We start from the raw sequence: 17,254 nt of genomic DNA, 5'->3' as shown, positions 1-17,254 counted from the left end.
ACACTTAGAATATATCATGGCTCAGAGAAGACACTCAAAGTGGCTTTTAAATGAATTAATGAATAATACTTTCTCTTATTTTCTAAAATAGAAAACAAGCTACTTAGCATGCGTGTGTTAGGAGGAGGGGTACTTACCCTTTAACCAGTCCCCTTTAATTTAATTACCGTGTAGAGCTAAAATAGCACCAGGTGCTCAAGACCATTTGGGACATTTGTAATGCAGAATTTTATGAGCTCAGCCATTTTGACTTCACTGTCTATGAAAGGCAAAGGTTATTTTAAATTCCAACATTTTGCCATTTTGTATACTTTTAAATGGAACTGGAGCTATTCCAGTATCAACTATCACAAAATTCATTTCCAGACATTAGTTCTTTATCTTAACTTGAACTTAGGATCTGCTCAATGGATGACTCCTTCTTGGTATTAAAAAATTCAGCAAAGAAGATGTTGTGTCTTGCATCAAATAGTAAAGTTCATGTTATTTGCAGACATCCTTTGGGGAAGCAATGTGCTGCCTTGGAAGAGCTCTAGACAGGAGCCAGAAGTTCAGACTTGAGGCCAGGTTGTGCCCTTGTTCAGCATTGGGCAGATCATTGGCCTCAGTTTCTCCATCCATGAAAATTCATACATTGGACCAGATGGGCTTTAAGACTCTTTCCAGGATCAAAAAATACTATCAAACTTTCTGAATTTGTCCATATTCTTTTTTTTTTTTTTTTTTTTTTTTTTTTTTTTTTTTTTTTTTTTTGAGATGGTGTCTTATTCTGTTGCCTAGGCTGGAGTACAGTGGCACGATCATGGCTCACTGCAGCCTCCTGGGCTCAAGCAATCCTCCTGCCTCGGCCTCCAAGTAGCTGGGACCACAGGTGCAAGCCACCATGCCCAGCTCATTTTCATTGACCCCAGAATGGGGTTTCACCATGTTGCCCTGGCTGGTCTTGAACTCCTGACCTCAAGAAATCCTCCCACATCGGCCTCCCAAAGTGCTGGGATTACAAGTGTTGGGCCACCACACTAAGCTACCCATTTTAAAGTACAGCCACATTTTTCTTAGTCAAGAAAATTTAGTCAAGGATATTACATCCCTGGGAATTTAAAGGGATTGAGTCACAAGTATCCGGAGCAAAAAAATCATAAAATGAAGATGTTTAGGATTAAGAGGTTAGGTCAGATGAACCTGATGTTAAAATTATGAGTACCAATATTCACTCATGTCAAGATAGATTCTGACTATAATTCTCCCAACTCTTCCTTTATCTCATGACTCAGTGGGTGGCAGAGTGTAGAAATTAACACCCCCTTGCTGAAGAAATCAGGTGTCCTGGAATTGGACTTCAGGGCAGCTGCTCAGAGAGAGACAGAAAGAGAGAAGGGAGACAAGGACAGAGGAAGAGAGAGAAAGACAGAGGGATGGAGGGGGAGGAAGGGAAGAAGGGAAGGAAGAGAGGAAATAAAGACCGAATGGATAACATTTGAAGAAGTTTTAATTGTGGAGTGTAGGGGCTGCACCTAAAAATGAAGAAGTAGGGTTTGTGGACACTCTTCCAATTCAAAACCCTTTCACCAAGTTCCAGTCTAGTTGTCTTTTACTAACTTTATAGCCTAACTCAGTCATCCCCAAAGTGGAGTGTGGAGAAAAATTTCAGAAGTTCTATATTTATTTTAACTCTTCTTTAATTTCTAATTTTGAAATGATACATGTTTATAATATATACATAAATAAGTATGCATGTATTGAAGGTGGAAATTCAAAATGTTTTTACTAATGAGAACTTGATTGAAACCATTTGGAGACCAGTGGCCTAAATCAGAACTCCATATTCTAACAGCAAAGGGCGTCTTACCACCACCTTGATTCCTAATGAGTTACTTACATAAACATAATTAATAATGCTTCTATGTTTCTTTTTTGAAAGAAAAAAATCTTAACTTTTTCCAAGATTTTAACACAAGTCCACATTCACAGTAAAAAATTTTTAAATACAGAAAAATATAAAGGAGAAAATTAACATTATGTATAACCTCAGTCCGTGTTTATTAAAAAGAGATCTTCCATTTTTAAAATTTTGAGACCATTTTGAATGTTTTCCTTTCATTTTTTTAACTCTTTAGGGTGCTGAAAAGTCACCCACCACTTCAGCTGACCTTAAGTCAGACAAAGCCAACTTTACATCCCAGGAGACCCAAGGGGCAGTTAAGAATCCCAAAGGATGTAACCCATCAGGGCACACACAGTCCACGACAACCCCTGAAACTGCAAAAGAAGGCATCAAGGAGAAATCAGGCCCCACCTCTCTGCCTCTGGGCAAACTGTTTTGGAAAAAGGTAAGTCTAATTTTCAAGCTTTAGAGAGTCGTCAGGGTGGGGATGACTCGAGAAATTCTTTCTGTTGGGCTAACTGTTGTACTCAACAATGTATGGAAGGTATTTTTTCTTCTTCTTCAAAATGTCTCGACTTGCCATTGAGTTGAAGCCTTCTAATGTGTTCCCGGAAAGAATGAAATGCCTGTCATGTTATAAACATGTGTTTCGTGGGGAAGAAGAGGAAATGAACAAGTAGAATTTTTCATTCTTTGAGTGACTTCATTTCATGACAGAGGGTTGTGGTATTTCATGATTTCATTTTCACTCTGAAATGGTTTAAAATTCTGTCTTCAGCTGGGCACAGTGGCTCACCCCTGTAATTCCAGCACTTTGGGAGGCCAAGGCGGGCGGATCACGAGGTCGGGAGATCAAGACCATCCTGGTTAACCCGGTGAAACCCTGTCTCTACTAAAAATACAAAAAATTAGCCCGGCGTGGTGGCCGGCGCCTGTAGTCCCAGCTACTTGGGAGGCTGAGGCAGGAGAATGGGGTGAACCTGGGAGGCAGAGGTTGCAGTGAGCCGAGATCATGCCGCTGCACTCCAGCCTGAGTGACTGAGCGAGACTCCATCTCAAAAAAACAAAAAACAAAAAACAAAAAAACCTGGCTTCTTCGTGGTCTCTTTGAGCACTCTTACTCTGGCAAGATGAGCCACCTAGGGGCTCTCTGTCTTCACTCCTCCCCAGTCAGGCAGAATCATTCATTATCAGCCACTAGGTCTCCACTCTCCTTTTAGAAACCTAGGGGGTGTCCATCAGTTCACCACTAGGCTAGGCACACACTGTGCTCTGTGACAGGAAAAGTCAAACCACTGTCCGATTTTGTTCCCATCTGAGGTCTGAGTGGTGCAAGGACAGGGGCATTAGGGCTGAGTTATTCTAGATCTATTCCTCAATTATCATTGCTGAGCAAGCCCCAGCTGCTACACATGTGCAGAACTTGTGTCTGTTTTAAATTTGGCCAAAAGATGAGCAAGAAGTTGGAGATGAGGGTGTGGGTGGAATTCGTAGAGTTGGAAAAATCTAACTTCAGAATTTCATCAAAACATCTGTTGCACTTGGCACACCACGCAAAGCAGATGATGAATGCAGATGTCACTGTGGTGTCAACTTTACTCTCTCGTCCAGAATCCAGCTGGATGCAGGGCCTGTTCCCTGTTTGCTTCCTGTCATACAGAAACCTTCCTTCTAGGTTCTTCCCAGAACACAATCTTCAATATTTCATAAAAACTTTGGATGATGTCAGCTGACACATTCTGTTATCGTTTTTCTTCATCACCCACCATTACTTATCTGAAAATATCTTTTACCAGCAATATAATAGAAGAAACAATTTCCAAGTGAGTTATATGTGTATTTGGGAGACAAGAGAGAAGACTTAAGTGGCCCATATTTGAATAATTTTAGTTAAATAATTATCACGTATTCATATGCATATTCAAGGTGCCTTAGGAAAAATAGAGTTAGCACATTAAATTTGAGATTAACATATGTTTTGCTCAAGGTTAAATAAGCATATGTTGTTGAAAAAGGAATCTAATAAAAAGGATAGTGTGGCCGGGCGCGGTGGCTCAAGCCTGTAATCCCAGCACTTTGGGAGGCCGAGACGGGCGGATCACAAGTTCAGGAGATCGAGACCATCCTGGCTAACACGGTGAAACCCCGTCTCTACTAAAATACAAAAAAAAATTAGCCAGGCGAGGTGGCGGGCGCCTGTAGTCCCAGCTACTCGGGAGGCTGAGGCAGGAGAATGGCGTGAACCCGGGAGGCGGGGCTTGCAGTGAGCTGAGATCCGGCCACTGCACTCCAGCCTGGGCAACAGTGCCAGACTCCGTCTCAAAAAAAAAAAAAAGGATAGTGTTATATCAATAATCGTTCTGATAGTAGATAAATAATGGTAAATTTGGGTCCTCCAAGACGCAGACACCAAGACAGAATTGACATGCAAGAGATTTATTGGAGGAAGATATCGGTGAAGAAGTAGGAGTGGCAGGGCTAGGTACAGAGAGCCTTCAGACTACAGAGAGTTCTGACCATCTAGGAAGAAAGAGAGAGAAGGAAGGAGGAGTGGGTGGAGAAAGCCTCAAACTGAGGGTGGTTCTAAGAAAGTCCTGACCAAGCCAGTGGAGAATCGTAGAGTACAGACTGCGTGTTCTGGGAGGCCCACACTGGACCGGAATGAATGGCTCAGTCAGTACTCCTGTCGTGCTCAGTCATTGGTAAGAGCCCCCAGGGAGAGGAGTGGATGCTAAAGCCTTGACAGGTGGGGCTGTCCTTCTTGCAGGAATCTGAACAGCACGTTTCCATGGCTGCTACAGATGATACGATATGGCAAAAACCACACAGGTGGCGTGCCAGTGGCTGAAGTTTGAGGAACACTGATGTAAGAGCTAAAAGTTTGAAATCAGACAGATCTGATTTTGAGACTCAGTTCATCTCTATGAGCTTTCGTTTCCTCACTTGTAATATGCAAATGATAACAGTACCTATGTCAAACAAATGAAGTAAGGATTCAGTGAAATAATGATGGTAAAACCTCCAACACTGGACCTAGTACAAAAGTGCCCATTGAACAGTGTTACCTCTCATCTATTTCCTCTGTGCTCGGGAGGGTTGAAGAACTAACCGTGCCGACCTGTTTATCTTTCTGTACTGTCCGGTTTGAGAAAGCTGCTAAACTATTGCCTCAAGTGCTTATTTAATGTTTGGAATCTACAAGAGATACAATGGTTCTTCTTTGAAGTTCAAGCTATTCCTTTGAAAAACAATGTCAAAACAACTTGACATTCATCTCCCTAATGATAGAACTTCATTTATTTCAGTCTCACTGTCTTTTGCGCCACTATTTAGCTTTATTTATTTAGTATATCATTAAAAATATGAAGTTAAAAGAAATCAAAAACCAAATCCCCTGTGTCTCTCCTTCTTGCGCCTAATCAGAAGAAAAGGCTCTACAAGGAAGTTTTACTTATTCAACAATATTTTAATTACTTCGTTTGTGCTAAGTTGTTTTGTGCTAAATAGTTTGTGCTAAATACTAGGCATTGAAAAAGCAGCAGTAAACAAGTGTCTGTCCTTTCCTAGCTTATATTCTTGTAAGAAAGCGTATATTCTAGTAGAAAACAAAATGAGGACCTTTGTTTTCTTTAAATTACAAAGACTATGATTATAAATTCACCCTTGTAAATTTTTGAAGAGTTTTGAAAAATGCAAAGGGAAATTCTAGGAAATTCTTACATTTTCTTATATTTTCACTGATAACTAACCTAACCTCTCTTTCTTCTCTCATTTTTAGTTGAAAAGCTTGCAAACATATTGATTTTTAAGTTTATAAGCCTGTAGTTATGGACAGCAGAAACGAATTTTTCCCAAAACAGGCTATGGATATGAACGTATAAGTTGTTTTGATTTATAGTCTTTATTGCTAGAGTAGTTATTATTATAAAATTTAAAAAATACCTTTAAGGAAACCAATTTCAAATTATGTTGTATTTTCCAAAAACATGTTTAAAATGCAGTTAACTGGAGTAAATATGCCCTTTATTGTTCTGAGTAAACTGGGTTCTCACTTGCCCTGTGATACAAATAACAGGTTAAATGTGAGATCCAGACATGGCTCAAAGAACTGACTCAAAGAGGATGCTATAATACATCAGTCATAAGTTATTTACACTATTTGAGTTTCTTTTCCTCATTTGTTGAATAAGAGGATTGGGATACATAATGTTGATAATTCTTGTGTATGACAAGGCTTACATAACAGAATCAGAAAGGTTGAACTATGTATCCTTGGACAAATTGCTTGACCACTCAAAGACCCTCCTTTCTAATCTATAAAATAAGGACTATGTTTTTCTCACAGTATTGTTATAAGAAACCAATAATTGTACATATAAAGCACCTAATATACAGTATGTGCTCAATGAATGATGTCCTCATTTCTTCAAGTATGAACAATCAGTGGTCATGACTAAATACGCACGTGTGGCTTCTGGTGTTAACACCACCCTAAGTACAAAACAAGTATAAAATTCATTTGCTATCATCAAAAGATTTGAAATCCATTTGGAGGACCATGATACACACACACACACACACACACACACACGCACATGTATTTGTAATTAATAATTGATATATTTGGAATATCTTCAAAATAGCCCTTTTCTGCTTTCCTTTGGGGGAGACAAAGAGTGGGGTGGGAAGAGAATGTGCACTCTGAAGCCACAGAGACATTATCAGATCTCAGTTCTGACAGTTACTGACTGAATTTTAGCGGAGCACTTAAACTCTGGAGCCTCAGTTTCTTCCGTTATAAAATTGGCCAATGATATCTATCTTTCATGTTTATTGGGAGGAATGAGAAAGAAAGAAAAGAAAGAAAAGAGAAGGAAGGAAGGAAGGAAGGAAGGAAGGAAGGAAGGAAGGAAGGAACAAGACAAGACCAAAAGACTGATATTCAGTGAATTATAACCCCATTCTGAAACAGTGAAATTTGCAATTTAGTGTTACTCTCTGGAGTACAGGTAACAAATGCTATGGTAGTTTAGAAAAGGGAGAAATCAGTGTACGTCAAAATAGACTTAAGAACTTCAAAAATGTATCTGAATCATTTCAGTGATTTGTTTCAAATACAGATTTTAACACCTTCCCATGGGGATTCTGGTTGAGAAAGTCTGGGCATATGTCTGGACAATTATGGAAGCACTTGAAAGATGGGCTGACCAATCTGGGCTTAATAGAAAATGTCTTAAGGCTACTGTGAGCTTAATGAACTCAGAAGAGCTGTCACATGATCAAAATGATGCTTTTAGAAGACTCACTAGGAACAGGGCAAATGCTGGCTTAAGTGTTACCATATGTAAGTCTTTTAAAGAAACCTTAAGAATTGAATTTGCTCTTTAAAGGAGAGGCAACTCTGTTATTCTAGTTTCTATGGATAAGTTATCTGCTGTTTAGCTCCCCTATTCTTAGCAATATAAATGTCCATACAAGATCCTGTAGATTTTAGACTAGATTTTTTTATTGTCACCGTTAATGAGGCTGGACCTCAACTGTGGATCATCCACCACAACGTACTCATTGGCAGTAGAAAATGATGAACTGAAAAATGATGCTCCTGGTTCCTTAGCTCACAGGCTTCCTGTTATATAGAGAACATACAGAAAGAAGGGAGAAGTTGCCTTCATTTGTCTTTATGTATGAGCATGGAAACGATGCCCAATACATATACAGGTTAAATGTGAGATTCAGGCTTGGCTCAAAGAGCTGACTCAAAGAGGATGCTATAATGCATCAGTCAGCTTTCAAGAAGAGTAGAGACACACCTCAAGCCCCAAAGGCAGGTGTGATGTTCGAGTAAGAGCAAAGGTTTAATAGATGTTCCAGTAGAGACCTAGAAATTAAAGGAGATTGGTTTCCATTTTGAATACTAGCTTGGAATACACCATAAAGCACTGAACCCACTGCCTGACAATAATAGCCTAAGAGTGGCCCTATGTGGGTTGTCATCATTATTATCTTTATTAGCATTACTATTTTTTTCAGCTCTGTGCAATTGCATCTAATGCATGCTACTAAGCTGGAGGAATGCAAGCCAACAAAGAATATTTATTAAGAAACAAAACATATTGCAAGGAGCTGTCTTTGGAAAGGCCTCTGGAATCTGGCCTCGGCCCTGTTTATTCAAAATTTTTATCAGTTAACTTGGACAACGACCAAGTCAAAAGAACATTTATCAAGTTTACAAGCTGGGTGGGTTCACTAATGTAGTCCAAAATATAAACAATATGAATCTCAAAATAATGGCACAATGGGCTGAAGTTAGTATGACCTAGAATATTTGGTTTTCAAAGATCAACATGCCACTATGTTATGGTACTTAGGCCATCAAGATTTTAACTGAGACCCACATTGTCCCCTACTCCATTCCAACTTTGGAACCTAATATAACCTATTAGTTAGCAGTGTTAAAAATGTCTGTTTATAAGGGGTTCAGTAGCAAACATACATCTGGCCCAAGCCGGCTTAAGAACATTTCGGAAGCGATATAGAATTACTCAAGAAAAGTCCTAAATAGGTCTAGTAGATCTAGCCAATGTCACTTCTTCCCAGCATTTATAAAAATCGCTACAGTTAATTGAAAATATACCATGTGCAGGTACCATGCTAAGTGCTTTACATAAACAAAATAAATACCAGCAATTTTCGTAGAATGCTGAGCATAAATGAATCCATGCCCACACAAATCCCATCCAGATAGTTCCAGGGATCCAAGATAGGTGATCATGAATCAGCCTGGGCTGCCATATGTCCCTTCTGGGTGGTCACCCCCAAGCCACACCACTGCCACCACCACAGCCACCAAGGAGATGATCCGTGCCAATTTATCCCACTCGTCACTGCTGCTGGGACTCCCAAGCCCACTGGAGTTCACCTGTCTCTTGCAAGGCAACAGGCAGAAAATGTTTTCCTTCCATGTTATGCTCAGCGCTGAAAGGAGAATCCCGCTGCAGCTGAAAGGAGAATCCCGCTGCAGCTGCTTGGGCCCCAGAGTGACCCCATTTGGCAAGACCCACCGTCGGCATCCATACAGCCCTTTTTCTCTCCAGTCCACACCCAATTCAAGAGTAGCTGAGCTGGACTGGGTTGTGCTACCAGTCACCAGCACCCTACCCAGAACCACTATTTCCCACAAGCCCTGGAGGTTGCTGATTCTGGAGTTCTTATTGCTCCTGGTAAATTCTCTTTCTAGGGTCCATTTCTTGAAACCTTTATTTTTGCTCCACTTCAATGCATTCTGGCTTATAGAAAAGTCTATAAACCACTGTACCCTAATTCCAGACATGGTTCAAGTTGTTCCTGCCCCTCCCCCATACGCATACCTTCCAGGATCTCCAACTCCCATGTAAATGAGAGTCTTCATGTAAGTACCAAGAGGAACCATGTGGGTTTGACTCCAGCCACCAGGCTTCAGTGAGTCGCAGCTGTGCTTCAGCCGTGATTTTCCCTACACAGGCTTTATTTTATTTTTCCTTAAAACAACGCCGTGATCGGTAGATAGTCTAACAGTCAGCCTTTGAGTAAGTGAACTGAGTTGCAGAGAAGTGTGATTAATTTGCCCAAGATTGCATTGCTGAAACACTGAATTTGTACCTGATTCCTTAGTGTATGGTGCTCTAGACTTGGATTCTGAGCAGATTTTCTTTTACATGTATCAAACGCTAAAAGGGGGATCAGAACCTGTCCTCTTATTATCCATTTTTGAATTCTTATATTAACTGGATATTTTGACAACTGCTAAAAGAAGGCTACACTTGTAGGCCAGTGTGCAAATGTACAAAAATAGTTCAAAATTATTTAGAATGGCTCTTGGACACAATCTGAGAAGCATTTAATCATTTACATAATGCATTTATCTCCTGTTTTCATTCTGCTCCCATTCTCCTGGTGATATTAAGAATCTCTTCTTGGCCGGGCATGGTGGCTCATGCCTGTAATCCCAGCACTTTGAGAGGCCAAGTTGGGCAGATCACAAGGTCAGCAGATCAAGACCATCCTGGCTAACACAGGGAAACCCCGTTTCTACAAATTTAATACAAAAAATTAGCCGGGCGTGCTGGCGGGCACCTGTAGTCCCAGCTACTCGGGAGGCTGAGGCAGGAGAATGGCGTGAACCTGGGAGGCAGGGCTTGCAGTGAGCCAAGATTGTGCCACTGTACTCCAGCCTGGGTGACAGAGCAAGACTCTGTCTCAAAAAAAAAAAAAAGAAAAAAAAAGAAGTCTCTTCTTGATATTCACAGGCATTTATTACTGTACAAACACCTGCTGATCTCTTTTTTAAAGACTTAAAAACAATTAGAACTTAATGCATGTTTTTTATTTATTGTACTTTTTAATACGTACTACTACTTACAGCAAGGATGTTGATATGACATTTACTGTAATGATAAGGCATTTCTTTTAAAATATATTTAACTTTAAAAAGTAAAATACATTTAAGTAAAAAATATTAAGTAAAAATATATTTAAGTAAAAAGAAGGTCAGTTTAAAGAAAAACATCCACTAAATAGAGGTGGTACATGGTCAGGTCAAGAATTAGAACATGGTATGAAAATCACTGAAGTCTGAGAGATGCTCAACTAAATTAGTTCCCAAAAGTAGTGCTTTGCCAAATAGCCTGACTTTAAAAATATCAAATAGCAATTCCTTTTGAAACAGACAATATTTATAATGCCAGATTTAAAACATCAGGAAGATGTGGAGGTCTGAAACCATAATGAAGATTTTAAAAATCTGTTCAGAAGCAGCCACTTCTATTCCTCACTATCACCTACACTGATAATGGAATCTATACCAAGTTCCCAGTTGCTTCTGAATTATAGTGAGCAATGAACAGCCAGAAACTTTCTAGACATGGGCAATCAAAGATAAAAACTAGTCTTGTTGCAATAAACTGGGACAGGAAAAAGGGTATGAAAACCTAGAAGTACTGTTCTTAAATTATGGAAGAGTTTTCTCGGTCTAATATAAACAGTATAATGACTCCTGAAACTTTTGTGGGCTGACCTTAGGTCTGGCTTTAAAGATACCATTTGGTTCATTCCCTGTTCATAGTATTAACTAGTGTCTGACTAACCTCAGAGAAAAGGGGTGCAGTTTCAAGAAAGTATCTGATTTGGTTTGGCTGTGTCCGCACCCAAATCTCATCTCAAATTGTAATCCCCATAATCCCCAGGTGTCAAAAGAGGGACCTGATAGGAGGTAATTGGATCATGGGGGGAGTTTCCCCCATGCTATTCTCTTGATAGCAAGTGAATTTTCACAAGATCTGATGGCTTAAGAAGGGGCTCTTCTCCCTTCACTCTCTCTTGCCTGCCGCCATGTAAGATGTGCCTGTTTCCCCTTCCACCACGATTGTAAGTTTCCTGAGGCCTCCCCAGCCATGTGGAACTGTGAGTCCATTAAACCTGTTTCCTTTATAAATTACCCAGTCTCAGGTAGTATCTTTAGAGCAGTGTAAAAACAGATTAATACAGTAGCACTACTGCTAATTTCTTCTGAACACACTACAATTTCCTGATAATCAGAAGCTTCCAGAAATTCAACAATCTCTTTTAGGAACATTTTTGTGCCCAGAGAAACTTCACTATGCGAAGAAGATAACTAGAAATATATTATGCAATCTGAAGATCTCATCTAGAGAGACAATAAGTCTGTATGTGAAGAAAGAAGTTCACACAATTGCCGAAAAAATGTGTTTCTGACCCTTGAAGTCATCATAGCAGGGGAAAATTTGGTTTTTAGATGTAAAATAAATGCATTAGAAACATTTCTACCACTTTCTAGTTCTAGTTTAACTGGAACAAGTGGCTTCACCTCTCTGAACCTCTATTTCTTACCCTGTAAGTGATCACAATACTTACCATTTTGGGGTGCTTTGAGTGAGATAATATATAATGCAAGATGCCTAGTGCAGAAGATATATTTGTAAATATCACTTCCTGTCTTCCCCTCCCCTGGATGTCTTAAAGAAAAAAAATAGGACTTAGTAACAAAATGGATATAGACAGAGTTCTTAACTTGTAATCCAAGAGGAGAGACACAGAAGGTCTATGAATCCTGAAATTATTTGCAAAGTATATTGTTTATGTGCATTTCTCTGGGAGGAGAGTCCAGATCTATGAAATGAGTCTCAAAGTGGTCTGTAACATCCACACCCATCCATCCAGAAGTTTAAGAACCACCAAAAGAAAGATGCAAAAATGAACTCCAAAGTTGGCTGATAGAATAATTGTGACTTTGAACTTTGACAGAATCGGGATAACTCCTATCCCACTTGGGGCAGGACTGCATATGCCAGAATTACTCCAGGGAGTATAATGGTGTTGGAATGTAGATAAGTAGGACTGCAGCAATCTAGCCTTCCATAGACATGTTTTAGTCAAATTGAATTTTGACTTGATGAACTTGGCCTAGACTGAGGCCTGATGAAAGCAGCGGCCCCTGCTGCTGGCCCCTGTGCTATGGTCAGGATAGGGCTTGGACCTTGCCTATTGTATTATAAAGCCTGCTTGCTCAAAAGGGCCACTGAATGAGTTTCTCTGGACTTATTACCAGAATTTTCCTGAGCAGCTTCTTTGTTTTTACCTAACAGTGACTCTGTATTGAATGATTAATTGCATTTCTCTCTTTTCATCAGCTACTAGAAAATATAAAGACAAGTATGTTGCTGACCTACAGCAGTTAGCATTTTCTTGCTTACCTACAGCAGTTAGCATTTTCTGTGACAACACTTCTGCTTGCTCCATTTGTATCATGGCTGCATCCGTGTTTTAATTTTCTCTTGGTTGCATTTTAAAATACATAACTCTATATATACATATATATAAACATATATACTGTTTTCATTTTTTTAAGTCTCCTTCAAGTCCTTTTTAGAATGAGGTGTACATAGGCAATTCAGTGTCCCCAAATGCACCACAAGACTGTGAGCCCAACTAACCCTTTGCTTTTATGTAACAATTTTGTTTTTGTAACCTTTTAACTCTCACTTTTGTTTTTATCTTCCTTTAGTCAGTTAAAGAGGACTCAGTCCCCACAGGTGCAGAGGAGAATGTAAGTTACACATTGCACGGTAGAATCATTCCATTCTCATCTTCCGCCATGTTGGACAATTGGGCATTTTCAGCTCTGGGATCCTGTGTTCTTGCATGCTGCCAGTGTGATTTGTTTGTTGTAGACTCTTTCACCCCATACGTGATTAGGGACGCATGGAGGATAACACTGGATGAATTTTTGTAATTCTCGTTGAATCAGTGCAAAATAAATGTAAAATCAGGGCATGAATTTTTATAATTGTTATCAGTAGGGGCTGAAAGAGTCTACTACACGTAAGAACAGCTTTGTGCTTCCTTGAGGGATAATGATGCTCCGCCTGCTGCTTCATTCCACCTTGACTGCTCATTCACTCTTATTTCCATGGTAATCCAGTTTCTTACTAATTCTGGGCGGTACCCAGGACAGGAAGTTGCATCAGGCATGAGAATATCTTGCAGCAATAGACGCTGAGAATGTCAGTCTCAGGTTAAGACAGCTGACTCCACAGGTCTACCTCTGCGATAGAGACGTTGAGCCTCACTGTTTTCCTGGCTTTTAATCTTCTAGAGGAATCGTCAAAATTTTCAAGACAGTACATTCATGCCTGAAAGGGATGGTGCTATATAAAGCACCACAAAAACGTAGCTTCCAGGGAGATTAATAAATTGACCTCGTGAGTTTCAGACCCAAAACAACAGCTGTCTGCCCTGAAAGAAGTACAGTCTTTGGGAAATTTTTATAAGTAGGGATAAGTGAATTCACAGCTCCTTAAGATAGAAACCGGACATTATTGTTTTGCCAAAGCAAAACTGTTCTGGGTGTCCCTTATTTACTTGCCATAAATAGGGAGTGTGTTTTTATTTTTATTTAGTTATGGTAACTGAACAGATGTTGAACATCCAAACACGTTCCTGAAATGTTGTCTGTGATGTGGAATAAAAATTAGAATGGCTATGTTATGATTTTTGTTGGAAGAAAAATCTTGAAATTGTGTCCAGAGTTGGTTCTTTCCAGTGGGTTCTTGATCTCTCTCACTTAAAGAAAGAAGCCGCAGACCTTCACAGTGAGTGTTACAGTTCTTAAAGGTGGCACAGACCCAAAGAGTGAGCAGCAGCAAGATTTATTGTGAAGAGCGAAAGAACAAAGCTTCCACAGCATGGAAGGGGACCCAAGTGGGTTGTTGCTACTGGCTGGGGTGGCCAGCTTGTACTCCCTTATTTGACCCCACCCACATCCTGCAGATTGGTCCATTTTACAGACCACTGATTGGTCCATTTTACAGAGTGCTGATTGGTGCGTTTACAAACCTTTAGCTAGACACAGAACACTGATTGGTGCATTTTTACAGAGTGCTGATTAGTGCATTTACAATCCTTTAGCTAGACACAGAGCACTGATTGGTGCATTTTTACAGAGTGCTGATTAGTGCATTTACAATCCTTTTGCTAGACAGGGTGCTGATTGGTGCATTTACAATCCTTTAGCTAGACACAGAGCGCTGATTGCTGCATTTTTGCAGAGTGCTGATTGGTGCATTTACAATCCTCTAGCAAGATAGAAAAGTTCTCCAAGTTCCCACTCGACCCGGGAAGTCCAGCTGGCTTCACCTCTCAAAATCTGTTTGTTGGTTTTGCTGCCCTTCCTTCCTTCCTTCTTTTCTTTCTTGAGCCAATCTTAGTAGCTCAGCAAAGCTAAGGTCTCTCATCATTCCAGAAAGTTCTCATGAATTACTATTTTATAGAAAGTCAAAGTTTCTATTCCAGCAACCTACAAGAAGGAACTCCACAAGACTTCTTCCCACGAACTTTAAGTTTAAAAGCTGCCCGTAAAATCTGTAGCATCTGTTAGCTTTGAGGTTCTGACTTTTCTAAAGAAAAACTTTTTGGATATTTGTGTGCAGTTGCTTGTTTAGGGAACCCTGTGTTTCCCGCAGCTCAGATGCTAAAATGCAGAGTTGATCTCTAACAGGCAAACAGAAGATATTCCATTTTCTAGTGTGAAATTTTAAATAGAAATATAAACAGGAATTAAAAGTTAAATTGTTGACAACAAACAATAACACAAAAACTGATGATAAGGACATAAAATAAGGCAAAATATGTGTTAATTAAAATAAAGAAGCATTATAAAAATTGCCTTCAATGACTTAACTCTACAAGTGACGTTTTGATTTTTAAGGCTCATTATTTCATCCTCTTTTTTTTGTTTGTGTGTTTGTTTGTTTGTTTGTTTTCTTGAGACAGAATTTTGCTCTTTTCACCCAGGCTGGAGTGCAGTGGTACAATCTCAGCTCACTACAACCTCTGGTCCCCCAGGTTTCAGTGATTCTCCTGCCTCAGCCTCCCAAGTAGCTGGCATTACAGGCAGGTGCCACCACCCCTGGCTAATTTTTGTATTTTTAGTAGACACAGGGTTTCACCATCTTGGCCAGGCTGATCTCGAACTCCTGATCTCAAGTGATCTGCCCACCTTGGCCTCCCAAAGTGCTGGGATTACAGGTGTGAGCTACTGCTCCCAGCATCAGTATTTCATCTTTTGACAGCCTATCACTTGGAGGGAATGAGGCTGATGGTTGTGACGTTGATCCCATCATCTTCAGGCCATACCACCTCGTGAGCCTCAGTTTACTTATCTGTTAAATGGCGATAATAATATCACCTACACTTTAGGGTTCTTGTGAAAATTAAATGAGATAATATCTATAACGTGCTTACTTCAGTGCCTGAAATGTAGGAGGAACTCAATAATTTTAGGGATCAGCAAACTATAGCTCATGGGCCAAATACAGCCCACAAGCTAAAAATGATTTTTACATTCTAGAATGGTTGATAAAAATTAAAAGAAGAATATTTTATGATGTGAATTCAAAATTCAAATTCAGTGTCCAGAAATAAAGTTTTATTAGAACACAGTCATGCTCATTCCTTTACATATCATCTATGGCTGCTTTACTGCTAGGTAGCAGAGTTGAGTAGTTTCAACAGAGACACTGATTGGCAGGGCCTTTGCAGGAAAAGTTTGCCACCTTCTGCAGTAATTGTTAGCAAATTAGCAAATAGGAGACAACATAGTAAGTGAGAATGTCCCAGTAATCAGTGATTTTATTTCCTAGTGAAATTATACAGCTCACAGCTGACTCCGTGTCCATGTGGATTGAAGGAATATGTAAAACAGAGTTAAGATTTAATTTCCACCTCCCAAATAAGAGAGAAGGCATTAGTCAAAACAGCGTATTGTACTCTACACCTTCACAACAGGACAATTGGGTGTGATTAACCATATTACAAGAATATAACTTTAAATAGCGATTTCTGGCTAAAATGTGGTTGAATTTATTCTTTAAAATTTCTTACTGGCCGGGCGCGGTGGCTCAAGCCTGTAATCCCAGCACTTTGGGAGGCCGAGACGGGCAGATCACGAGGTCAGGAGATCGAGACCATCCTGGCTAACACGGTGAAACCCCGTCTCTACTAAAAAATACAAAAAACTAGCCGGGCGAGGTGGCGGGCGCCTGTAGTCCCAGCTACACGGGAGGCTGAGGCAGGAGAATGGCGGGAACCTGGGAGGCGGAGCTTGCAGTGAGCTGAGACCCGGCCACTGCACTCCAGCCCGGGCGACAGAGCAAGACTCGTCTCAAAAAAATAAATAAAATAAAATAAAATAAAATTTCTCCCACCTACAAGTTTCTTGTATTTAAAAAAAAAAAAAAAAAAAAGTGATGTCAACATTTCTCAAAGTTTTTGACAGAAAGAAAAATAAGGATTTTGAAGCCTATGGAAGTTTAGTGCTTTTCCTAGAATGTGCTTGTGGTCCTATCAGAAATAAATCTTTTTTAACTCTTGAAATGATAGAATCTATCAGTTGTAGTAAAAAAAAAAAAATGTTTTGCTCATTGGTTAATTTAGTTAATGTTCTAATGGGAAAAAAAAAAAAAATTCTTTCCTCCCAATAACCTGCAAGACCATGGAAACAGGTACTTCTGTTGCTTATCCCTCTTAATAAGTAACCTCTCAGTTGCAAGTGAAAGAAAACCCAATTCAACCTGGATTAGAAAGAAAGTGGCGTTTACTGGCTCTCATTACTAGAAAGTTACATTGGTTTCAAATAAAGTTTAATTCAGGGCTCTCCCTGGGTTCAGCCTTCTTGGCCTGGCTACATTTTCAGCTTTCCAACATCACATCACTCAGTCCAAAGTAAATGAGCTATTTGTCAAGTAGCAACCCTACATGTCCTGGAGATGTGTTGTTTCACTGACTGAAAGGCATTCACATGCCGTATTCGTCAGC

The 17,254-nt window shown here is 39.8% G+C and overlaps 1 protein-coding gene across 11 annotated transcripts in view; it reads left to right on the top strand.

Annotated features, from left to right (window-relative positions):
* The window catches only part of BCAS1 (breast carcinoma amplified sequence 1), a 128,585-nt gene that overhangs the window by 83,761 nt on the left and 27,570 nt on the right, over positions 1-17,254 (top strand). For 7 of the 11 annotated variants that reach the window (XM_009215919.3, XM_031656855.1, XM_003904598.4 and 4 more), the window contains 2 exons: positions 2,118-2,330; positions 12,945-12,986. In XM_009215919.3, coding sequence (XP_009214183.2) covers positions 2,118-2,330; positions 12,945-12,986 — 255 coding nt within the window. The remainder of the gene's footprint in view (positions 1-2,117; positions 2,331-12,944; positions 12,987-17,254) is intronic. The other 4 variants (XM_031656856.1, XM_031656854.1, XM_009215918.3 and 1 more) reach the window with 1 other exon arrangement.

This window comes from Papio anubis, chromosome 16 (genome assembly GCF_008728515.1).
Source record: "Papio anubis isolate 15944 chromosome 16, Panubis1.0, whole genome shotgun sequence".
In the NCBI taxonomy this organism is placed as follows: domain Eukaryota; kingdom Metazoa; phylum Chordata; class Mammalia; order Primates; family Cercopithecidae; genus Papio; species Papio anubis.
Note: the sequence above shows the minus strand (reverse complement) of the source record. Positions and strands in the feature narration are given on the sequence as shown.